At 38.6% G+C, this 25,469-nt stretch overlaps 2 protein-coding genes across 3 annotated transcripts; one reads left to right on the top strand and one right to left on the bottom strand.

Annotated features, from left to right (window-relative positions):
- The first annotated feature begins 5,413 nt into the window (after positions 1-5,413).
- On the top strand, positions 5,414-15,639 carry ACTA2 (actin alpha 2, smooth muscle). Its single transcript, XM_008929826.2, has 9 exons — positions 5,414-5,514; positions 8,062-8,233; positions 9,589-9,717; positions 11,024-11,134; positions 11,636-11,720; positions 11,809-11,970; positions 12,208-12,399; positions 13,290-13,471; positions 14,201-15,639. Exons 2-9 carry the CDS (start codon positions 8,105-8,107, stop codon positions 14,342-14,344), a joined length of 1,134 nt encoding a protein of 377 aa, XP_008928074.1. The 5' UTR covers positions 5,414-5,514; positions 8,062-8,104; the 3' UTR covers positions 14,345-15,639.
- A 469-nt stretch (positions 15,640-16,108) lies between these two features.
- Positions 16,109-25,102, bottom strand: STAMBPL1 (STAM binding protein like 1). Of its 2 annotated transcripts, none has more exons than XM_018069140.2 (10): positions 24,841-25,102; positions 23,715-23,932; positions 22,271-22,346; positions 21,468-21,563; positions 20,451-20,805; positions 19,789-19,871; positions 18,729-18,866; positions 17,993-18,105; positions 17,365-17,464; positions 16,109-16,408 (listed from the first exon to the last, which is right to left on the bottom strand). In XM_018069140.2, exons 1-10 carry the CDS (start codon positions 24,922-24,924, stop codon positions 16,352-16,354), a joined length of 1,320 nt encoding a protein of 439 aa, XP_017924629.1. In that variant the 5' UTR covers positions 24,925-25,102; the 3' UTR covers positions 16,109-16,351. The 2 variants fall into 2 exon arrangements, with proteins under 2 accessions (XP_017924629.1, XP_017924628.1); XM_018069139.2 differs by having other exon boundaries at positions 19,747-19,871; positions 24,841-25,098.
- Positions 25,103-25,469: the final 367 nt, after the last annotated feature.

The raw sequence follows: 25,469 nt of genomic DNA, 5'->3' as shown, positions 1-25,469 counted from the left end.
AAATTGGCTGATACAGCCATTGAGTTTGTGAGGCTTTGTGATATAGCTAGGCATGCAGAGCCCCCAGGTTTGATCTGTAAGTAATAGCTCCATGAAACTCGCTTCCAGCAAATTTCTCTCATGGGAACCATCTGATTTCTTATATTGTGCAAGCTCACCTTGAAACTTTGCTCTTGGTGAAATAATAACAGGAAAGCCACTTACAAAAATGTAGTGGGAATTGGCCTCCTTGTTGCTGTCAGTCTGGGAATATGTTGGTTGGGGAGCTTGGAAGTCACTGTGGAGGAAGGACCCCTGTGCTCTGCCTGTCCCACGCACATATAATGTAGGTCTGACTTCCTTAGAAGTACAGGACTTGTCTTCTACAGTGGGAAGATTTCATTTACATTTTGACAAATTTAGACAGCGTGTTACTGAAGAGGTTCTGATAATAGTCTAGGGGAATCTGTTCTCCTGTAACTCTTGGGAGATGTGCCAATGTAACATTATTGTGAACCCTTCTCTACAATGTAATTTCAGACAGATATGTCATCATGAACTGTGAACAAGCTACTGAGGTGCTGCTGATAGTTTGCACGGTGGGGCAGAGCTTGGCCTTGGCCAGTGGCCTGAGGGCTTATCTGTGATCTCTGGATTCGCAGCTCTTGGTATAGACAGTGTTCCTTTGACTATGCTTCTGATATATTTGAGGTTTTGTTTCTAATATTAGGCAAGTCTACACCAGCTGGAGTGTGAACTATGGGTGATGCCTTGCAGACAAAATATAGAGCTTATATCTACAAAAAAAAAAAGAAAATAAAAAATCATCAAGGGCTTTCAAAACTATGTGTTTAAAATTATGCGAATTCATGGTGGAAAAATCTGCATCTATTATGCATGAGGACATGAGTACAAACTCCTGTCTCAAGAAATCCTTCTGTTGCATATATGAAAGGAGAAAGGCTATAGGAAAAAAAATACCACTGTAGAAGTCCTATTTCTTTCCTGAGAACCGGTATCAGGAAATCTCAGAGACAGGATTCTGAGCTATATGGATACCAGCCTGACCCAGCAGGGCTTGTACTTATGTTCTGTTTATTTATCTAAGAAGGAATGAGGAGAGAGCCATTATCTCATTTTTACTTTGAACGTGTTCCTTTGATTTTGAATGAAGGATAACTACAGCATTACCATGGAGGAAGATACCTTGTCAAGATGAAGGAAGGTTGTGAATTAACATTCTTCATCACCGTGCTCAAGAGGCCCAGGAGGCAAACACTGGCTCCGTTAGCTCTTGAACAGCAGTGGCAAAACTATTTTCTAAACTTTGTAGGTTGAAAACTGCCATATTTTAGAATGATTAGAGTAATTTTGGCTTAGTTCTTAGAGAGACACCAGTGCAAGAGCCTGACAATCAGAGAAAGCTAATCTATGGGTCTGACAGTTTATGGTTAATCTGACACTTTACAGATGCATACTGTGTGACAGCTGCAATGAATCAGATTATTAGAGCAACTTTATGATCCCTAAAGCTTATTTATTCCTGTCTTTCTCAAAATGAGGCTGTGTGTGAGTGGGTGGGGTGGGGAAGTGTGAAGCCTATCAATGAGATAGAGGGCCTGAAGCCAGACAAACCAAAACATTTAGAGATTCTGCTAATGTTACGAAGATGAAAGGAATCCCCAAATAAAAAGGAGCCAGATACATATTTAGCAGAGCCTCATTCCTAAACAGCCAATTGGATGCAGGCAGGAAGGTCTCCACGCACATCTCAGAAGTTGTTTTCCCTTATAAAGTAAAGCAAAGGGTTTACTTTATTCACAGTCTTCTATAGCAGTTGGGATAAGCCTGCAGCTTCTGTCCTCCTTTACCAAAAAAGTATGGCATCTACTCACTGGTGTGTGGCCTCTGAGCTGGCATTCTTCAGGCCAGCTGGAGCTCTTTTCCCAGGCATGGTGGCTGCACAGCTGCTGTGGAGTCCCAAGTACACTTTGGGCACAAGTTACTGAAAAAGAAAGAACTTAAGGAAGATGTAGCTAAGAGTTTCCACTGATATATTGAAAGATTCTTGAAATCAATAGGGAAGTTCCCAGTGTGCATTGGAGCTTTGTTAGTGTCTCTATAAGGAGATCAGGGAAAAGGGTATTAAGAGAGAGGCAAAATTACTTTTTCCTCCTGTTTTTCTTTCTCTCATTGCACTCCAGACATACTCCTGTGATAGAGACTGCGAAAGGGTTTAGTATGGAAAAACAAAGTTCTGAGGGGAAGCTAATGAAAAGCATAGGTTTTGGCTATGGATACAAAGAAAGAATGGAAACCTTGGGATATAGACACACCAGGCAATTGTGCTCTATGATTTCTATACAAATGAGTGGCATAAGGACTGAAAGATAGGCAGCAGAAACTGGTGATGGCAGTAGCCTCCAGAAGAAAAGGTAAACTACTTTCAGGAATGGTGTTGTGTTCTTTTTCTTGAAGAAAGAAAGAAACAAACAAACCCATCTGCCTTATATATATATATATATATACACACACACATATATAATACACATACATACACATATATATATTTGGGCTAAGCTCTTTTGTGTCTATAGCTGCAGAGGAGAGTTCAGAGTTTTGATCCCCAGCATTTAGGTTTGATTCTCAGAAGACTTGTTCTATTCAGTTCTCTTTAGGTTATTATTCATATCTCATGCCAAGTACATTCTCCCCTTCCCAGCCCCCCCTTCTGACAATAACCTAAGTTGCTGAAAAAAAGGTGTAAACTACTGATGTACTTTTATGTCTAGTAATAACTGTGTGACCGTAACTTCAGCATGGACTCACCAAAAAGAAAGGAATACTTTCATTCTATAATGTCCCTTGAGCTGGACTGACCTAATTTCCTTGCATAGTTCACCTGTTTGCCTGCTTCCTTCCTGCCCCAGCACTTTCCATAACATCACACTGCAGAGACATGCTGCCTGCTGAGCACTGCTCTTCACTGTGTGCTGGAGGCATGGCTGGGCAGCATTTCTACATTTTTCCTTTGCTGTTTCTGTGTATCCATCTCTACTGCTTAGTCAAGCCTCTGGCTTACTTCTTCCTTCTAGCCTGCCTATGTCTGTCTCTAACAAACATCCTTCATACAGCAGGTCCTTCCAAACAACTGGTGTTTCCTCTGTGTCACCATATCAACAACTACCTGCTCTGAGTGAGACTGTGTCAGCTGTGTCTTTTTCATGAGCACCCTGAAAACTAGGACTCCTACATCTTTGGTGCCCATGACAGGTAAGGTGATGTGTGATCCCCACCCAAAAAAACATTCCTCAAAGCAGCTAAGGTGTTGCTGCTGCCATCATTACCACCAACAGGAATTGTGGTGTGCACCAGGCTAAGTTTATAGGTGTCCTGATGAAGCTCAACAGAGGTACCAGTCTATGGTACCTGCATGGCCACTCTTTCCTTAATGTTCACAGAGGCCTCTTGTAGAAAACTGTTGCTGATATTTCTAGTTATGCCGAGATGCAGTGTGAATGATGTATCAGTTCTACTGAAGGGTTGTTTACTTGGCTCTGCAATCTCATGTATGCTGTATCTGCTATAGCATCATCACTAGTAAGCTTTTTGGGGAGTGTAAACTTCTGCTCAGTAAGGCAAAAAGTTTGGATTCTTTTGAATCTTTGTCCCAGTCTTGGTATTTCCAAGGAGTAGTAGTTGATGATGTTTCTGGAAACCTAGGATTGTGTTTCTTCTAATCTAGAAGGTAATTGATGTTTTTATCAAAATCAGACATGATACTGCACTGAAGGGTTATGCTGTGTGAAATTCTTCCCCTTGACCAAAGTTCCCTATCTAATACCATATGTTCTATATGATGTATACAAGTTTTCTCAGCTGTGTTCTTGAGTGTTATTTGAAAACAAAGAATTTGGTTTTGGCTGTCCTTTGAATGTCAGTTGGAGATATGCAAAAAAGGGCCTATTTAGATCCTCTCTTTTAGGTTGCTTACCTTGGTGGTTTGAGTTTTTTAAATTTGTTTTCCTTTTTTTCTTTTTCTACTTTTTTTTTTAAGTCTTTGTCTTTTGCCCCGATGCTAGCAGTGAAATAATAAATAGCTTTTGCATGGCTCATGTTTCAACATTTGATAGCTTCTGTTTCTGACTCTCCAAGGCAGTTACATTCCTTCAAAGTTCCTTTCCTTAAAAGTTAAATTCCTTTTGGTCTTCAATCCATAATTCTGTCTATCTGCTATCTCTACTACTAGCTTATTCCTTAAATTTTCACATCAGAAAAACTTTCACTGTGGTTTTGTGGGAGATTTTCTCATATTAAGGCTGCTCAATTAGGCAGCAAGCGCTCCGTAAGCAAACGCACGATGCCTCTCCCTATTGCAACAAGACTCACAAAGCAAGGATCTCACTTGGATTTTCACATCCTTCTTGGCTTGTGTGCTTGGACCAGTTTTATATTTGTAAGGTTTAGCATTGGAGTTAAGAGATGCTGTTTCTGGTATTTTGTAAAAACTTAATGACAAAATGTTGGCTATGAAAGAGCTGCTACACTAGAATTAGCCTGTCCAGAGAACAGTTGGCTACAGCTGTAAAAATTGAGGCCTGCGATAAAAATAACTTGTACAGGGAGAACCATTCCTTTATTTGCTAAAAATATGTTCAATGGAAAAGCTAGCTGGGGTTATAAAATTCAACTACTTTACTACAAACAGTTTGAGACGTGAGTTTATGGCAGTCCAGACTTGTGGCCTTCAGTGAAGTAGCACTAGGGCATATTTGGCCTGCAGGTCACAGGGTTGAAAAACAAGCTGACTGAGAAACAGAATGGATTCTAACCCATCATAATCCAGAGGGGATCATAATAATCTTTTAACTGAACTTTTTCACAACCTTCAAAGACTTCTCTGTGAACCATAAACAACAGCAGGTACTTTTTTTACTACCTTTAAGCCCATGGGCAATACTTATATACAAGCAAAATGCCAAACTTTTAAAGAGACTTTGTAAAAAAACTGAGAAGCTGTTTAGCTGGCCAGAAATATTTTCATTGTTTTTGTCAAAATCTTTAAGGACAGGAAAGTGTTTATTTAAAAACACCTTCCCTGTTATAAATGACTGCTCTTCCAATTTCTCATTCTGCCTCTTGGATGTTACTGTGGAGTCCTGGACCTCTCCTGTTTGAACACATGATCCTCCTGCCAGAAGATGTCTATTGTGGGCATACTCTGACTCTCTGTATTTTAGCAACTCTCCTGAAGTTTTAAAGTGTTTAGATTACACAGCTGAAAGTCTCCTCCTGTTTCATGAGCTCTACACTGGAATGCAGTGGAAGAGACCCAGGGCCTGTGGCCACCCAGATTAGAGTTTTTGTATTAAGGTCCCTATATGGTTTTGTTAAAGACTTCAGCTCTGTCTCTGTCTGTCTCTGCTCCTTGTTTGGGAGGCTAGTGGGAGGAGAGGAGCTGAAGGGGCTATATAACCTCAGAGCTTTCAGAGTGCACCATCCCAGAGCAGCTAACCCCAGCCAAGCACTGTCAGGGTAAGTGGCACGGAACCAATAGTATGATTTACAGATTGCTGGAGGACTTCAATTAAATAATGTCAAATGGAAGCTATTCAGGAGGATGTACTGCTGTGCTGTAGTTTGCTTAAGCAAACTTACTTATTAGAATTGAATTGATAAAATACTTGTAGTATCTGTACTGAGTTGACTTTATAGCACTTCTGAAAGGGTCAGAAAAGTTCTACCTAATAATTTTGCTGATTCTACCAGCACTTCAGTAATTGTATGAAGAAATGGTTTGTGTAATGCCACAGCTGGAATTACAGCTATGTTCAGGTTTAAATGAACTCGTGTGACCTTGGGGTGTCAGTCTGTGACAGAACAAAGTTCCTGAAGGGGTATGCAGTCATGTTTCTTAGCAGATTTGCTTCAGTGCTGTTAACCCAGTGTAACATACATGACTGTTTTGGGAAATGTGACTGCAAGAAGAGTTGGAAGTGTGCAAATTAGCAGTGTCTAATAGGATAAAATGAGGATGTGTGTGTATTCATCCTTGCCTCTGTGTATACGATACTACTGTTCTGTAAAATGCCAAACATTAAGAAACACACACAGACTTCTTGTGGAGGGGGAGTTCTCTTTAATAGCTTGTTGTGGAGATTGGTGAAGTGATTGATTATATTTAGAAGTAAGGCAAGGAGAAGAGACTAGAGACTATTGATTGCTTGGGAGAAATATGTCCTGTCTTCCACAGTACTCAGTGACATTTGCTGCTCTTAAATGTTGCTACTGCATGCCACAGCAGTCCTGAGCTGTAACTCGCTGGTTGGCAGCAGAGCCCTCTGTCTGATTTTTCAGCTTTTTGTGCTTTATTACTAAATATGGTTTTCATTTAGAGTCCACTAGGCTCAGAAATGTAGCCTTTCCTGCCCCCTTCTTTCCCCTCCCCCCAGTGATTTTTGGCATTGCGTTAGCTGCATTGGTTTGAACAAACCCCCTGACCTCGAACTCAGTTCCAAAAACAGATGGTTGAAAAGCCTATTTCCTAATTAGGAAATGGTTTGTCCAAACCAGTCTGTTCATTCATGTTCGATAACTCTTGTACTCCATTCAGTAAATATTTGAATGTAAAGAGCCTGGTTCCTCAGGAATTTAATAAATGAAGAAATTGCAACCTGCTTTCCCAATTGTAATGATAAAATATCTGGAGTACACAAACTTAGGATTTCTTTATCTGTGTCTTCTCCTGGGAATTCTGCCCACTCATCCTGCAGGAGCAGGGTTGCAGCCATGTCTGGTGGCTGCCTGGGCAGAGGCAGAGGATCTCGAAGCATTTGGAAGAACTGTCCATGCTTGTTCCATCCAGGTAGAGGATGAACAGATTGTGGACTCCTTTGCCCATTGGCCATGGCTCTTGCTGACTGCATTTCCACTTTGTCCTGCGTTTCCATTATTCCTGTGGCAGAAGGTTTTGACTGCATGTGCAGCCAGCTGGTCCATGGATGACAGCTGTCTCCTTTAGCTGTTAACACATTGCAATTTGTTGAATTCTGCATGGAAGCCCAGGCTCAGAGTGAGCCAAGTGATTCCCTAACACACTATAAATTGCAAGCAAATAGTTCTTCTTGAGTCCTGGTATTCAGTGCTTGTTTCTGTAATTGACTTTAATACAAAGCCTTTGAAGTATTTTTATTACCCATATTATCATCCTATTGCCAGAGGAAGAAAACAGTTTCTTTTTACTGAGTCAAGGAGCCAACATAAATTGCTCTGTCACTCTACAAATGTAGTTTATTAGCTGCTTTGAAATGATGATAGAGCATATGAAATGGCCTGTTTTAAAAATACATACTGTCTCTGGCTTCATTTTTAAAGTGCTGGTTTTTTTCTGAGTGATTAGGGGAGGACTGAAAAATGCTTGGTTTGTTTTTGTTTTTGTTTTTTCTTTTTGATTTAGAACATTTCTTCTCTTTTAAAAGGTTCAACAAAAACTTAATTGGCCATCTTCACCCAGTGGGTTAATATCTGCCTCCGGAAAACACCCCTGGTACATGCATAGCATTTCATGTGCTTAGCTGCTGGGAAGCACAGGACTAAAAGGGAAAGATGAAGTGCTCTTACCTTTGACAGTTTTCCACATGTGTCAGGATTTTATCAGGGTGATAGAAAAGTGGAGGAAGTTGTGCTGAATCCAGTGCAAATGGATCTTTGTTTTTGCAGCTGTCAGTCCAGTTCTGTCTTTTATCTCCCACCCCTAGCCGTGGATTTCTGTGACCAAATTTAGATAAACATTTGCTGCTCCTTGATCTCTCTGCCCATGCTGCAGGGCTGGAAGTCTCCTCTGGAATTCCCTGGATAATGCCTAGTGCACACAACCCCTTGGTAGACATGGTTGAAACCTCTCATGCTTTCAAAAGGAAGCCCATTCCCTCGGATAGCCCAGCAGCCCTTGATTGCCAGACCGGGGCCTTGCCCCTCCTTGCTGTGCTGCTGCTTTCATACAACCATTCTGTCTTCAGGGGGGATCTGATACCTGAGTATGTTTTTTGGTTTTGTTTTAATTCTTCTCTGCTGTTCTTATAGGGCTGTTTTCTGTCTGGAGGGCCAGAGGACACTGACATAGAAGATGTGTGAGGAAGAAGACAGCACTGCCCTTGTGTGTGACAATGGGTCAGGGCTCTGTAAAGCTGGCTTTGCCGGGGATGATGCTCCAAGAGCAGTTTTCCCATCCATTGTGGGTCGTCCGAGGCACCAGGTGATGAACAACATTGATTATTCCTTACTGGACTTGTAGAAGGCTTTGCTGTCCTGACCCCAGCTCTTCACCATTTCCTATGTCTGGAGCTAGTCCAGCCTGGGGTGATCTGTGTAACACAGTATTTCCAGGCAAAAGAAGTCCAGCAGTGCATTCACCTGAGTCAAAGCAAGTTTCTTGCCTTATGAAAGGAATCCTTCTAAAATTTTTCTCTCCCTCCTATACCACCTTTTCTGTGCCCCTTAATTTTGAATCAACCAGAAAACTTGGTGAATACAACTGGTTTAAAAAAAAAACAACAAAACCCCAAAAAACCAAAAAACCAACCCCAATCCCAAGTAAGCCCAACAGAGAAATATATCTGGAAATTTTGACTGCCCTTAAAGCTAATGATAGGTAATATGTGGAAAACTAAAGGAGGAAGAAGTTTTTAGTCAGCTTCCTACTAACCTTCCTGAGTTTATTCATTTAGTTGTATCACAAATGGGCACCTTTCTAGGGTTGAGTTTCTTTAGCTTCAAGGTTTACATTTGAGTATATGATGCATTCCATATTTTAATAGTTTGCAAAATACATTTATTATCTGAGCTGTTAAATATAGGGAGTTTATGAGATGGATCATCATTAGCATGAACTAGAGCAGCTTGGCTAGGCCACAACAAACTAATTCACATAATTAGCAGATCCACCTATTTGCTTCTACGTCACCTAAGGCCCTGGTGGAAAGAAACTGTTTGTAAGCTGGTTGTAAGATGTGGCACTTTATATACCCAGCAAATGCATTTTAAGTTCTTCAGGACGGGAGAAATATCTGCCTGTGAGTATAGAAGCTAGGACTACAGGATCCATGAAAATACATATAAAAAAGCCTGTACCATTAGATTTAAATAGTCTTTCTCTAATTACAATATTATGGTGTTCAAAAAGAGGATTAAAAAATGTTGAAACTTAAGCTTTGGGAAATATAAAATGTGTATCGCTCCATCTTGACCCTTAGATGGCACAATATCACTTTCTGCTTTTACTCCACTTTATTATAATTTAGCAGACATTTCATCCCTAAATAATAACAAGTATTAAAACAACTTTATTTTTCCACTTTATCTTGATGTATTTAATATTGTACTTGTTCTGTTTACTTAAACTGTAGTGCAAACATGAACTCCAGGGATTTAAGTGAACTAAACATTTAATATTGGCAATTTAAGAGCAACGAATAATTCTGCATTTGTTGGTATTTGTAAAGTATGTTGTAACTAGCATAACTGGCAACTGGATTTATTTCACAGGTAATGTTTTGTCTACTTTGTGACATTTCTCCCTGAGGGACTAACTCAATTTGTATTATTTTATAGGGTGTGATGGTTGGTATGGGTCAAAAAGACAGCTACGTAGGTGATGAGGCTCAAAGCAAGAGAGGAATCCTGACCTTGAAATACCCCATAGAACATGGCATCATTACAAACTGGGATGACATGGAGAAGGTATTTCAGTTTTGAAAAGTTGATGTGTATCACTAGTAAGCAAAACTACTTGAACCAAATATTTCCCCACTAAATTTTAGATGAAAGTGTCATGCTATCCAGTGTGCTTTATTGAGAAGCTTGTTAACAGCCAAGCTTAACTTGCATCTAAAGCTTGAGTATCACTAGAAGTCCATCAAAATAGTCATTGGGAGTTCTTTTACTCCCATCTGATCTTTGCTGATTACTGGGGGGGGGTGGCAAGGTAAGGAGAGGGAAGAGAGAAGAGAAAAGAAAGAAAAGGAATATGTCAATTTGCTAGTAAGAAAATGGAAATTAAGAAGGTGTCTGTTTCTGCAAAAATGCAAAGTGTGTATGTGATTCTTATGTGAAGGGCACTGTTTATACACACACTTTTTAATGTTTGAAAGATTAGCAATATTGCAGTGCAATGCATCCATTTCAGAGACAGTATTTGGATGAAGGGCTTCCAGAACTATGTGTATAGTCATAATTTGTACAGATAATATAATTTCTGTGATTCTAAAATGGTATCTCCATTTAATGTTGTTCTGTGAAAATGGGGCTATTTGGAACAGTGAGGACATCACAACACACTGTAAATGTGTGGAGTCTCAGTACTGTAGATTTTACTTGAAAGCAAAGTCTTTTAGATCCAAACATATTAACTGATCCCTAATCACCACCACCTTGAAAACAAGCTTAGCAAAAACTTCTTGGCCTTTAGACTAAAGTTTCTGGTTGGTTTACTTCTTATTGGTGTCTTAGCCTCCTCATTGCAATCCACTTGGCCTCACATTTTTACAGCTTGTAGGAATGAGTTGTGTGGAAGTGATAAATACAAGTTGCCTTGCAACCCCACAAACCATTTACCTTCATTTCTTTTTATGAATTCTCGGGCTGGCCTCTACAAACCAAATTATGAAATTGTCAAGAAATCTATTATTTGTTGAACTCTGTGTATGTTCTGGAGTTGGTTAACTTTCAGTAGTTGAAATAGCATTGCTGGAACCAAGTCTGTCCTGCTCACTCTTTTCTACTGTAAGAATAACATCAATTTTCATTAACTTATGTGTCCTTAAAGTAAATCATATATTACTGGCAATAAAACTTGAGGATAGTGCTTTTCTTTCTACACTTATTCTGGTAATCTCTATGAAGGCAGTAAGAACAACTGCATGAGAAACATCACTAGTCTGTATCTAGGGCTGTAAGCAGAGTGCTGGAGCCCAATTCCTGTCTGGAAGTGATCCTGACCTGCTGGATGATGGTGTTTCTTTCCTTTGGCTTCTTCCATTATCCTCAGATCTGGCATCACTCTTTCTACAATGAGCTCCGGGTTGCGCCTGAAGAACACCCGACTCTGCTGACTGAAGCACCACTGAATCCCAAAGCCAACCGTGAGAAAATGACCCAGGTGAGCTCACACTAAAGCTATGGGATAATCCAACTTTGCAGTCCAACAGGATGTGACCTTCATCATTTCAGTTAGTCATGTTGTCCAGCAGTCTCTCTCCCTTTGTTATGGAAGATGGAAAGTGCATAGTGACCACCTGTTTTATTTACACATTATTACATTTACTTTAGAAAATCAGTGTATCCACTTCACATATGAATACTTTGGTCTGTCCAAGTTTTATGTCATCTTAATCGATTTTTATGCCCAGGCCTATTACAAAATTATCTTTAATATGAGCATGTGTCTATATTAAATACCTTAAAGATATAGGCCAAATACAGGGACATACCTTACTGGACAAATATTTTTGGATTTAGATTTTGTGTTTTACTTCCTTGTAAAACCTTGTAAAACCATTGAGAAATATGAAAATCTTGTATCCTACCTCTCTTTCAGTCAATTGCTTCAACTAAGCTAAACCCCCCCAGTATTAAGACAATTATTTTCATTGCATTTCAGATTATGTTTGAGACATTTAATGTGCCAGCCATGTATGTAGCTATTCAAGCTGTTCTGTCCCTCTATGCCTCTGGACGTACCACAGGTAGGCCTCTGGGGAGTGCAACATAGACTTAGAAATAGTTACGTGTGTTGATGAGGGCCTGGGAATGAATCGTGTTATCTTCTCAAAGGGATCGTGCTTGACTCCGGGGATGGTGTCACCCACAACGTGCCGATTTACGAAGGCTATGCCCTGCCACACGCCATCATGCGCCTGGACCTGGCGGGCCGTGACCTGACAGACTACCTCATGAAAATCCTGACAGAGCGTGGATACTCCTTTGTGACCACTGGTAAGGACATGCTGCTGACTGAGAAGGAGAGTGCAATGTTTCTACTGGCCTTAGAAGGACTAGCAATGGTCCTGCAGTTAAACAGGCACAAGAAGGATTCAACATGAAAGTCTCTTGCAAGACTAGCAATGATTTGTTTAAAATATGGGGAGGGTGTTGGAGGATGAAAGGGAACAACCTGTTAGTATGTCTGGGTCCTTCCTTAATGCCATTGTAAAGACTGAATCCTCTTGACAGCGGAACGTGAAATTGTCCGTGACATCAAGGAGAAGCTGTGTTACGTGGCCCTGGACTTTGAAAATGAGATGGCCACTGCTGCATCTTCTTCCTCTCTGGAAAAAAGCTATGAGCTTCCTGATGGTCAGGTCATCACCATTGGAAATGAACGCTTCCGCTGCCCAGAGACCCTCTTCCAGCCATCTTTCATTGGTAAGCTGAATGACTGTTCTGCCTTGGTAAACTGCACATAAATAACAAGTCCCTATTTTCTTTTGACTGTGTTCCATTACTAACTCATTCAGACCTATACACAAGCTGTCCTAGAATCCATTATAAAATAATCTTTCAGAACAGTACTATTAATGTGGTGGGAAGAACCTCATGTCAAACAATTAGGCAAAATGCTTTCCCAAAATAAACCCACAATGTTTATTCCTGGCTTCTGGCATTGGACCTGTGCCATTTTGAGTGTTTGAATGTGGTTGCCAGGAGTGAGGAGGGGTGGCAGGGGAAGGCAGGCAGGAAGATCTACTTTTATTTTTCCAAAAGACTGCTCAACATGCAGTATCCATGGTTCATCGCATTTTCAGAGCAAAGCCAAGGCAATGCCATGCTAATCAACATCCATGAAGGCAGATTTGCAACTAGGTCACACAGAAATCCAATGTCAGTTCTGCCAATCGGCAGAATTTCAGCTCAAACATAACGTAGTTGCATACCTAGAGGTATTAGGACATATTTTGACTGTTCTGTGTCTAAGCTAACTTAATTTAAAAAGAAAAAAGAAAACAAGTTATTCCAAGACCATATAAGGAGTTCTTAGTACAATTGAGATTGCCTGCAAAAGCCGAGTGGAAACTTTACTATTCCAGACCCCCAGCTTTCTTTTTAAGGAGATGTGTGTGTAAGGGGGAGAGGAGAGCTGTACACCAAGGAACTCTTAAGCAAATAATTTAGGCAACTGCAGAATGACTTTCCAGATTTCCAAAGCTCTGAAGACTGATATCTTCTAAAGAGATGCTAAAGTTCATGTTCTATGTTAACAATTTTAAGTCTCTGTACAGAGCTGCTTCCTCAGTGTTGTTCTGTACCTTCCCCAGGCATGGAGTCTGCTGGCATTCACGAAACCACTTACAACAGCATCATGAAATGTGACATAGACATCAGAAAGGATCTTTATGCCAACAATGTGCTGTCTGGAGGCACTACAATGTACCCGGGTATTGCAGACAGGATGCAGAAGGAAATAACTGCTTTGGCTCCTAGCACTATGAAGATCAAGGTATGTAGGGTGGAATAATTTGTAGACTATATAAGCTGGCATTTACAAAGTCCTTAAAGATCTAGTGAAATAGTGACACTTTACAAAGTAAGTGCTTTTAACATATTTTGAATCACATGTGGACTGTTTAACAAATAATCACCACCTGGTAACTTTGGTGCTGGAAGAAGAGTCCTCTTATCTCTCATTTCTGTGTTCATGTTGAATTCTGCCAACTGCCCTAACATGGCCAAAGAAGAATACTGTGGACCCAGCAGCATAAATTTTTCTCTGGGGCTGTATGTGATATTTTTTCAGTCCTTTTTATCTGATGGACATGGGAGAGAGAAATGCTGGCTTTGTCTTTGGCCTACAAGTTCAAAAAAGGAGACCCTGACAAACCAATCTTTCCTCCTTCTTGTTTTGACAAGTCCTCCTGAACTATCATTATTTGTTTCCAGAGCAATTATCTCTCTTTTCTCACATGAGGCAGTGAGTATACAAATACATCAGGGATAGAGGTTAATGTGGAGTCCGACTCAGGAAGAGAAATTGAAAGTATACACTTATATAACAAATTGTTAACTTTACTGCTTGCAGCAAAGGCTAGATATAATGCCAGTGATGACACTAGCACATATATGCAGTATTTTTGTTAATATCACGTGTCACTGCTTTACTAATTTTGTATAAAAAATGCATTTTGTTCACAGTAGACAATTGTAATTAATGCTTTTATTTTTTAAACAGATCATTGCTCCTCCTGAACGCAAGTATTCTGTCTGGATTGGAGGTTCTATTCTTGCCTCCCTGTCTACTTTCCAGCAGATGTGGATCAGCAAACAGGAATATGATGAAGCTGGCCCATCCATTGTTCACCGCAAATGCTTTTAAATTGCTTTATCGTTATATGTCTCCTTCGTGTGAATGTATTCAGGAAAATACATTCTTATAATTTCATTCCATAAATCCTTCATCATAATTAATCTAATTAATTGGATACTGTGTATTTTTTTTAAATAAATTTTAATTATGCTATGAAATTGCTGCTCCTATTTAAAAAACAAAACCAAAAGCCAAGCCGTGCATGTGTGGAGATGCCATTACAGCTGGTTTGAAGCACCATCTTGTGACATGAATTTGTTACTACACTGTACTGGGCTAAACAGAAAAGGGGTACCTTTACCTCAATGATACTAATGCCAGAAAATGCTTACCTATCAGGCTGCACGTTCTCAAAGTTCAGCCTCAGAAAACATTTTAATCTGCAAACAGAACATGTTGTGATTTTTTCCAAAGTTCTGGGCCAGTACCAAAGGAGCATAGCATGTGTTCGATATCAGGATGAGCATGGGCACTCTGCTTTGCATCTGCTCTATCCAGAAATATTATCTCTCCACGTCACTTCTCAATTCACAGCTGTCATGCTGGAAAAGCTAATTGCTTACAGGACATGGCCCAGAGGTGTACAATGTGTACCACAACATTTCTTTGAAGAAACAAAACCTGTTCCTTTGGGAGCATATCTAAACATTAATATTAGGTTGAACATATGCCCTCAGGATGAGTGCAGCCTATTATTTTTATGTTGTGATTTCTAGCAAGATCTAAAGAGTAATTAAGCTGGCTTAATACACTTTCTCTTCAGAACTTTTTTTTGGGGCGTTGGGTGGGTGAGTAATGTAATCAAAGTAGCTAAAATAATTTAGACAATTTTCTTTTTCTGTGATTTTTCTGATTCCTTTTATAATCTTAAATACATCAAAACTGATAGTCAGCTAAAAGCATATGCACAGAAGCTGAAGCCAGTAATATTATCTGAAAAGTATATATATATATATGAATAAAGAATTCACTGAGACAGACCTGGAAAAGGGCACTTCTAAGGAACTTGCTGCAATCTGTATTCATTAGAGTTCAGGATAAAGGATGCTATTTATTTTTGTTAACCTATTTTCCTCCCTAAACTCAATAGTTTATCTCACGTGCCTGTTACTTGTTATCTTTCAAACTGTAAGCTCTTTGCAACAGCACCTTTTATTTACCTGCATAACCCCGGCGTTCCAGATCTTGTCCAGCTTCTGAGTGTTAGCACATGTTGCAAACCTCTTTGTACTAACCTCATTATTTAAAATATAGGTCATCTAAGTTCTTGGAACAATTACTAAATAAACTCTTGTAAAAGCAAATAACTTTGTATGGTTCTTCCTTCTAACTCTATCTAGATCCTTTTATCTAACTCTAGATAGATCCAGGGAATCCTTTGCAGGATAAGAAGTGTCTTTAAATTGAAAGTTTCTACTAGAGGATTGCTGGAGGAGACACATTTCTCCAAAGGACTCTGATGCATCTTTGCTATCCCAAGATGTGATGGGGGTCAGCTCTCAGGTAAAGGATTTGTGTTTTCCTAAGTGTTTCCTGTTAGCTGAAACTTCAGCTATACCAAGTTGGAAGGGGGGAAAGGATGGAAAAAAGAATCGCCCAAACGGATCTATTTGCCACTACTACATAATGTAAATTCACTGAAGCATTGAATAGACGTACATGGCTGGAAATCACAAAAAAGCCAACACCTGTTAAAGATCTCTGATTCTCAGAAGTCAATTAATTCCAGCAAGTGATAAAAGAAACATTATTTATTTCAATACAGTTACTGTTGTTTGAAGTTCATTTTATTGTGTATTATAGGTGAGGTTTGTTTACAGATTCAGGGGTAATGCCACTGAAGACCACCTTGACAGAGCAACAAAATAACTCCAAAACAGGCTACAGCAATAAATATCAAACTATTCAATCTAAAATGTATAAATATAAAAGTAATTTCTGAAAATGTAGGAAAAACAGGAATCCATTTTTCTGTTTTGGCCTTTTGTAGAACAACATCAATATCATCCGTCCGTATCACCTCAGATCCAGCACAATTATCTTTATGTCTTTCCCAACCACATGGGTACATGGCTGCAGAAGAAGTCAACCCATTACTGACAGAAATCAGTTTCAGTAAAATAGCCAGTAACTTCATTCATGAATCAGGTTTGCAAAGGACCAGTGAAAAGGGCCCACTTGGAACAAAAAATCTTAACATTTTTCAGAGCTGGACTACCTTCTCATTACCTCTATAATGAACAATAAAAGAACAGAACAAAACAAAGAACCTCAACTTCTCCTTCTTTTGAGGACTAATACTGACATTCAGAAAGTCTGACAACAAAGTAGTTTCCACTGTCTCTCAGCATTACTTCTCTGTATTTGATCACTTTATTTTGAGCTATATGAGATGCTTCTGTATTTAAAGTGAGGCCTACTTAAAAACCCCAAATTCTTAATTATTCAAGGGTAAAGACTTATAAGAAATATTACTGTTATCTGGAAGACAACTCTGACTGACTCTACTGTTGAGCCATACATATAGCTTAGTATGTTATTACAACATAGTTGTTATTATCAAAAGATATGGTAGCCAGGGGAAAATTATGGGCAATGAAAAAAATAGGGCTTAACCTACTCATAGCTGCACCTTTTAGCAGCTGGGATGTTCTGTTGGGACACTACAGTTGGAGAGATGAACAGAACTGATTCTTTCTTTAAAAACTGAAGAGCTCAGGAATAACTCCCATTTGAAAATGTGGTTTTTGCTCCTTCAGAAAGCAGCAGGCAAGAAGTGTTGACTGATGGTAGCTGCCTCTGGTTAGCTACCATTTAAATGGCAGCATGTAACACTCATTTCATGGCTGCTATTGATTGCTTAAGCAGTATCCTGCTGTCCACCTTAGTCAGTCAACTAAGGGTAATGAAACATTAAGACAGCAGGAAGGTTATTAAAAATCTAACCCCAAGCACATGTGATTTCTGCTCATAGCAGATTCATGGGCAAGAATTTAAATAGTCAAAACCGTGTTGGATTATATACTTACATTAAATAACCTAGGGTCCTTTGTATGTGGATGGAATCCCTTCTTTTTACAAGCAGATACTTCTAGCATGCCAGCATTAGTAAGTCTGAAGATGCCAGTGCTGGAAAGCAAAACAAGAAACTCCTGTTACACACTGCTCCCATAATACATGTCCAAGGTTTCACACACAAATGGCTTAGCTTAAGAGAAGGGCAACAGAATGGCACTTGGTGACCTTCGATACACAAGAGCTCAGGCTGAGTTGGATTTTTAAAGGTATTTTAAACCAAAGGGAGTTGCATTCCTATAAAGGAAGAGGTGATGAGGGGAAGGGGTTAGAAAAAGGCCACTGGCAATGAGGACTCCAGAAGAATAGCTCTTGTCCTTAATACTTTGTCGAGCAGAATTTAAAAATAAACAAAATTTAAAACCTGGGTCTCGGAAGGGAGGAGGAGAGAGAAACCAAAAACAGTGTTGTGCATAGGGACTGACTGAAATGCAAGTCTGAGCTACATATAGAAAACAAACACTCAACTCAATATTCATGCCCTTTATCTGAGCTGGCATGTACTCTTTGCATTTGATCAAATTTTATGAGAAGGAGCAGGGAAAAATATCTAAATATTGCTTAAAAAAAATCAGAACTCACTCATTATGCTTTGGTGAACAAACAATTGCAATGGCCTCTGGCAACATTAGCTGATAAGAACAATGAGTATGAAGATCAACACTGGATAAGAATGCAGTTTGTGTTGGATGTGTCTAGAAAAAGAAAGGGAAAACTCAACATCATGAAATAATTCTTATAGATCAAAGTCAACACAAATTCAAGAAGGAACAATAATTTGTGACAAGTGAAAGCATCAGTACTTTCTCAGGTTGGTTTCTTAAGTTCTTATTAACCCAGATTCTTTATTGTTAGGGTGGCTCTTCAGGATGAGATTCATGGAGGCACATTCAGGGTCAGGTACATAAGCAGTTTTCTGATCACAGGGAGGGAAAGGTTGAATGAAAAAGCACAAGACAAAGGGAAATTCCTTGACTGTACAAAATCCCTAAGAGTAAAATGAATATGAAGTTTCAACAACACAATACCTCCCCTCCCCAACTTTTGAATACGGCATTAGAAAGTAATAAAATACCCTTAAATATAAACAAAAGTTGCACAGGCAGAAGCAGGCCCATTGTGTCAACAGGATGCTTCAACTGCAATAAGAAATACTCTGTGGACAACATTAGTGCTCATTTACATCACTACAATTAGAATTAAGTAAGCAAATTCATTTGGATTATTCCAGTTGTTTCTTAAGTTTATTTCCAGGTTTCTTTTTCACACAGTATTTAGAGCCAATATAGAAAAGTCAGAATTTATGAATCATACGTACATGGATCCAACCCAAAGTGAGGAGATTATACTGATCCTGAATACCAAATAATTCTTCCACGTTCTCCATGTCACAGTAGTCTGGTCCTGCAGTTTGCTTTGGCACTATTACATGTGTAATAGTAAATTCATTATGTGTCTGTAAAACAAACGTTGACTTAGAGTGGAACAAACGAACTAATGAATAAATGCTGAATCAGAATCTGAAAGATATCAGCCTATCAGCTAAAACAAAACAGGATGGGCTCCACTGATTCCAGTGTGGCTCTACTAACACACTGCACCTGAAAATATGCCTCAGCACTTTATTATAAAAGCATACAGAGTAGCATTAGTCACAACACGAGACTGTTGTATTGAAGTATTCTGAGAGATCACTGTGAAAAGATTATCCTTTAAAATAATTAAAAACATATACAAGAGGTTTGAGAAAACTATAATTTTATTTTCTGTGAAACGTGGAACATGATTACTGTTGCTATTCTTTCTCTCCATACAATTCAAATACACTTGAGATCATCTTTAAAATTCTTTGGATGCCAGCATCAGCCATGACATCTTTTCCTGCTCTGAAGGACATTAAGTGTTATCTAGGTCAAAGGGAAAAAAAACAGACTGAAAATCAGATGTTCTACAGTTTGATAGAGGGATTTTCTTCTTCTTTTTTGTTGTGGCACTATGAATTTGATGACTCCAGTGGATTCTAGCAGTCTTTATATTTCATTGTCCTGTAACTAAACCTCACTTACCTTAGATGAATGCCAGAGAAAGTACTCGCAAAAGCCTGTGTTGTACACCAGCTGAAAAACTTGCTACATTTTATAACAACAGAGTACTTTGATCAGATGTTTTCCCAGTAAAGCAAGCCCACAATGCTGAAGTGATCACTCAGATTATAATATGAAGTTAATTACATTAAAGACTGATCATTTAGATCTAATCTGAAATCAATACATCACAGGATAACACAGTACAATCAAATACATCTTCCCCATACAAATGTGAGCATTAAACTGTACCAGTTTTCCACAGAGAATTCCACATGTCTCTATTCCTCTTACTGTATTTGCCTCTGCTAGCAGCAGAAATTTGTGACAGAGATCCCTGGGCAAAATGACACCTCTGAGCGCTTCAGCCAGTTGAGCTAACCAAGAATAAAAAAAATGAAAAAAAAGAGAGAGAAAGAGAGATAAAAAGGCAATTACAGCTTACACAGTGAAGATCCTTAAAATAAGGAAATACACAATGTATATTATATTCTATTATTAAAGGGGAAAGAATTATATTTACCACATCATAGATTTCTAATAAGAATAAATCTCCAGAACGAGCACTTCATCTAAATTGATGTGGCCAGCCCATAAGATATGCTCACTAGCCTGTCCCTGAGGTGACAGTGAGCTGATATCATCTCCCAGGCCAGGGCTTTTCAGGGTGAACCACTGCAGGTTCTGCCTCTGCTCCCTTGAGGTCCCATGGCAAGATTCAGACTTCATTCCAGAGGAACACTAAGTCTCACTCTCTAGATCCATTCATTGGTACTCAACTGGAAAATGTGAAACTGTAACTAATGTCCTCTCTTAAAATAAAGAAACTGGAGAGAACTATTGTGTGTACACTAACCGATTAATGTTTATTTCCCTATGGAAATCCTCACAATGAATAAATACATATGCACATAGATAAAAAAAAAATAGGGGAAAAAAGAAATCTCTGCACTTACTCTGAACAGCACTTAGAGTAGCAGCTGGCTTTAAGACCCGGTTTACTGGAGGTGAATGTCCAGCACAGCCAGATGTGCCGCTCCTCTCTTTTTTCTCAAGCACTGCAGTAGACAGGGAATTGTTCTCTGGTACAGAAATACAAGATAGCATACTTCCGTCTATCTGTTCAGACATAGCCACGCTCTCTTTGATTTTCTGATCTCGAGCTAGTTCTTGCTTCTTCAGTTGATCCTCAAAGAATTGAAACTGTTCTGATTCAAGCTGCTGTTGCCTCATATGTGCAATTCGTTTCTTCTCTGCCTCTATGAGCTTTTGATGCTCTAATTTCTTCAGAATTTCAGTGTTACATTTGTTCTGAAACATATGCAATATAATGGCATTCTCAGAACACAGAAAAAGTTACCAAAAATGAAAGCAAAGCAGCAATCTAGCAGTTTAATAAAGCCATCAAATCCTGTCATAAAAAATGGAGTCTTTTGGAACCTATTTGCTGAACTGGAAAATAAAACTATACCCCCCAAAGGTAGTAAGAAAAAGATAATAAGTATTTAAGGGATGGAAAAAAAATACATGTTTTCTCAGATGCTTTTTCCAAGACAAGTTTTTAAACTATAAATCCTGTTTTCAGTGACTTCAAAACACAAGATGCTGGTATTTACAGTTACTTAGAGACTCAATTCAAACTTGAGCATATTTGGAGTCAAGGGACTTTTTCCACATACTGACATAAATATCAACTGAATCCTCTTTATAAAACAGAATCAGTGTACCAAAGACCTATCCAGATATTTGTAGACAGTTATTAAGTAAATATCACAGGATATGTATTTCCCAGCACACACTTGCATCACTTATTTTCAAAGGACAAGCTGATTCTAAAGAAGAAATGAAAAGTCATTACTAATCAGCCCAGAAAATTATTAGGTTATTGCAGACCTGGCATTTTACTGCTTAATTTTTAATATTTAATTTAAATATTCATGCAAACCATTATTTAATAACCATATAAAACTTACTTTTTTTTGCATGTATTCCTGGTATTCTAAGTTGTATTTTTTTAAAAGATCTCTTTTCAATTCATCCGTCCGTGGAAACGCAACCTCCTTCAATTTCTTTGGGATGGAATGGGGGAGAAAGATACGTAAGTTTATTTTTCATTTTTTAAAAGAACCACCTGGAAAACAAACTCAGCTGTAATAGATTTAAAAAAAATACAAAATAGAAAAAACCCCTGCTCTTCTCCCAGGAAAAAAAGAAGGAAGAAATACATAGTAAATCATCAGCTTATGAAACTTCTATAGTACACTGATTTCAATAAATTTTCACTAATTTATATTAGTGAAAGGTGTGACATGGCTACTTCTCAAGGAAAGATCAGCTCTTTTAATAGCAATCTGTTATCTCTGTTTTGTTTAAACAGAGTGTGGTGACTAACATTTTTGTTGCAGGTGTAATTTATAAAAAAGCTAAGGCCAACTTTCAAAGTTTCAGGTAGGATCATTGCATTGACTTCCTAGTCATAAATATGTCTAGATATGCCTGTTTCCAGGTGGGGAAAAAAACCCCATTTCTTTGAAGAGCCCTGTAGCTTACTGTGACAGCCCTGGAAGACAAAACAATATGGTTTGTAAAACAAAACCAATGCCCAGTGTTTTCTACTAATGTGAAGGCTACCACAAAATAATTCGGGGGCTGTAGGCAAGGAAGGGAAAGAGACCATTTGCTTAATCCTGCTGAGTGCCATAGGGGAGACATGTTGGATGCCCCTGAGAGATTCTGTGCAAAACATTTCTTAAATGCCAGGAAACCATAACCCTACCTTAATAATATCTTGTTTTTCTGGTACTGCACATTGGTGATAGTCTCGGTGACTGGGTAGCTTTTCTACAAATAATCTAGAAAATTAAACATGCATGTGTTTGCCTCAGAATTCAGAGAAATATCCATAATAGCTTTTATGCTGGCAGAAAAATCAGTTTCACATAACTGTTAAACACTGAATTCCAGATGACTTGGAGCAGGTTTCTACACACATATTTAAAATAACACATTATTGTATGGACCTGCATGAGACACACAGGATGAAGACAGGAGATTATTTTCCACATTTGATATATAGTTTGGCTTTCGTTAGTAGTGGGTTGGATTAAAAAAAAAAGGACTAACTAGCAGCACCTAAAAATATCCATGAAAAGCACCCTCCACTCTACTCAGCGTTAATAAATACTATTTCTACTGTCTTTATCTATTCTTAGCCAAAATGCTGAACCTTAAAGAAAGAATGTGACACTGACTATCATTAAAGCAGTTATTTTTACCAGACCAAGCTGCACAGCTACCTGACAGATAAATTATGGCAACACTCAACTCCACAGAGTTTGGAATATACAGCTGCTATCATTCTTTCAGCAAGTTGCACAATGTTCACCTCTAGACCCTCTTTTTATGGACATAGATAAATTTAAAATCAAGTGGGATAAGAAAGGTTTGGTCTAGTTTTCAGAGCATGGGGAAAATAAGGAGGGAGGAAGGATGTTTCCTATTATAAAAATTTTAGAATATGCATATTAAAAAAAACCTTTCAGAAGTAATAAAACAAACCAAGCAATACTACAGCAAAACTAGCTAGGTTAAACATTTAAATCTGCCACTAATATATTTTTTGGCTGTCTATTTTGAGAGTTGTAATGAAAGCTGGCCAGAACTGGTTTTTTGCAGTGGGGAGAATAATCATACAATGAACATATATTATAGGTTTTGCATTTATTCCTGTAACAAACTTGATCCTTTTGGGGAAGAAAAGTGAAAAATAAGCAAAAAGCCATTTTTTTCATGTTTTTAAAGTGCTGTGCAATACTACCATCTTTAAGATCAGTAGACACCCATAGAGCATAACTACTAAAGGCTCAGAAATCTTATTTAAACATTGCTTTGTAAGTCAGACACTGTATTTAACCAACATGTTGATATATACAGAATAATCTGTAGGCAACAGTGCTCATGGTATGGCCTGCACAGTAAACTCCAACCTCTGTATATTAGGTTAATTCATGCCTAGCAGTTAAGAGATGGGTAGGACTACCATACAGGTGAGATGCAATTTTAACAAAGCCTGTGCTTAGCATAAAGACCTCCAGAGAACAAAGTCATTCTGCAAGAACACACTGAACAATTTTCTCCTCATCTAAAGGGCTTTTCACTGCAGCTCTCTATTTCAGTTCACTCAGAATTATAAGCTGTAAAGACTACAGTTGGTTTCTTACGTTATGAACTTATTATAAAAAACAAAAGCGTTCTCCAGGTTTCCCTCCTCCATGTACACTGACGCCATTCGCTCCATCTCCACTCCCGACCTAAAGTAGCGGCGCGGCGTGATATCTTCATTGATTGTGATATTGCTGCCCAGTTTGCTTAAGGCACGTACTCTCTCTTCTGGAGTCACAGAGATGTCTGTGTGGTCAGGAATAGCTACTAGCTTTTTCTGAAAAGGAACAGACTGATTAGCAAAGAGAATATTCCGTTTCACTGTCAGTAAGCGGTCTCACAGTCAAGAAGCTCAAGGGAAATCTTCAGCTAATTTTTTTCTCATAACAGGCATTGGTTTCCTCACTGCTAGCCACAGCTGAAACATTCTAACATGTTTCTCAGTTGAAAAATAAATTGTGATTACAATTAAAATAAAAAGTGATCTCATCCCCCTTTCCCCCTCCCCCCCAAAAAAGACAAAATTAGGAAAACCCCTGTAGAAAAAAAGAAAGAAAAAAAAGATAAAATCAAGTAACCCCCCAAAGGCAATAGAACCCTTTAGAATGCCCCGCACATGAATTCTACAAGGGTCTGTCTTAAGTATTGAAATTATTGAAATAATTTGATGGAGGTCCTGAATACTCAGACTCCTATCACATGATGTATAGCTTTGACTGCTTGGAATAGTTCAGGTAACAAAGAGTAATAAGTTCCCCTGATTCAGTCAACAGCTCACTTCAAATCTTCATTTCCAATTTTAAATGAGGCCATTAAATAAGTTAGAACTAACTACTGAAGAAGAAGCATAGCTGCTTATTGTGGTCATTACCTTCCTGTTAAGTAGCTCAGTAATTGGCTACTGCAAGTTGTTTCCTCTCACTTTGATGAAATTTTTTACTCTTTCTACTCAAAATGTCCATTTCAACTTTTTAAAAACCTGATTGCTGAAACCCCCTAAACCACGCATATAGAAATAAAAAAGAATTCCAACAAAACCATCAGGCAGAATGTGGGAGGAACTGGCAGCATGCAGAAAGAGACCCATGGAGCTGATAGCCAACATTGCTAAACAGCTCTCTTGAACTGATTTCTAATTGAAAGAGGAGTTGCTCAGCCACTGAAGCATTTCTTTGTAATACGCACCAATGAGCTGACAGTGAATGGTTGTTCCATGCTGTTGTCTGCCTGCAAACCAAGGAGATTGCTCTTTTCCTCCAAAGTCTCCATCTGACTGAAAAGGGCAGTATCAATCCAGCGCTCAATATTTGCAACCAGATGTCTCAGGGTTTAATAGCCCAAGGGAAACTTGAAAATAGATATGTTGATTGTGGTTGTGTGCTGGAAAAAATACGACAAGTCATTCAGATTAGAAATACATTCAAATGTCACATAAGTTTGCATGCCAGCACTCACTCATTACTTTGATGACACAGTACTTCCATGTTTAATAACAATTTAGAACTCACCAAGCATCTAGAATTTAAACTGGGAATGCATGGGGGCTTCGGTGCAGTTGTGGACTAGCTGACCTGCACTAATGTTATTACAGTGGGTTTGAACATGATATAACAAATTATTTTTACAATTTTTACAGCAACTTAAAAAACGCCCAACTTTCAAGCATTAAGTGAAAAACTCAGAAGTTTGAGGACTAATCACAGAATCTGTGCTTCCTTGAGCATATGTTTTGATGAACAGTGTGAATCTGGCATCTTTATTTCCTGCTAAGCCTGTAATTAAAAATAAAATTTTACACACAAACTCGTATCAGT

Source organism: Manacus vitellinus, unplaced genomic scaffold (assembly GCF_001715985.3).
Source record: "Manacus vitellinus isolate BGI_N305 unplaced genomic scaffold, ASM171598v3 scaffold_15_pilon, whole genome shotgun sequence".
Classification (NCBI taxonomy): Eukaryota; Metazoa; Chordata; class Aves; order Passeriformes; family Pipridae; genus Manacus; species Manacus vitellinus.
The sequence above is the reverse complement of the archived record's forward strand: the minus strand, read 5'-3'. Positions and strand labels throughout refer to the sequence as shown.

Bases quoted from the DNA above. Each gene is read 5' to 3' on its own strand.
- ACTA2 (XM_008929826.2), top strand. From the start codon at position 8,105: ATGTGTGAGGAAGAAGACAGCACTGCCCTTGTGTGTGACAATGGGTCA. The intron at 9,718-11,023 runs GTATTTCAGTTT...CATTATCCTCAG, and splicing joins ACTGGGATGACATGGAGAAG to ATCTGGCATCACTCTTTCTA. The intron at 11,721-11,808 runs GTAGGCCTCTGG...ATCTTCTCAAAG, and splicing joins TGCCTCTGGACGTACCACAG to GGATCGTGCTTGACTCCGGG.
- STAMBPL1 (XM_018069139.2), bottom strand. From the start codon at position 24,924: ATGGAGACTTTGGAGGAAAAGAGCAATCTCCTTGGTTTGCAGGCAGAC. The intron at 23,933-24,840 runs GTGCGTATTACA...GTTCCTTTTCAG, and splicing joins CATTCACTGTCAGCTCATTG to AAAAAGCTAGTAGCTATTCC. The intron at 22,347-23,714 runs GTAAGAAACCAA...TTAATTTTCTAG, and splicing joins TTTTATAATAAGTTCATAAC to ATTATTTGTAGAAAAGCTAC.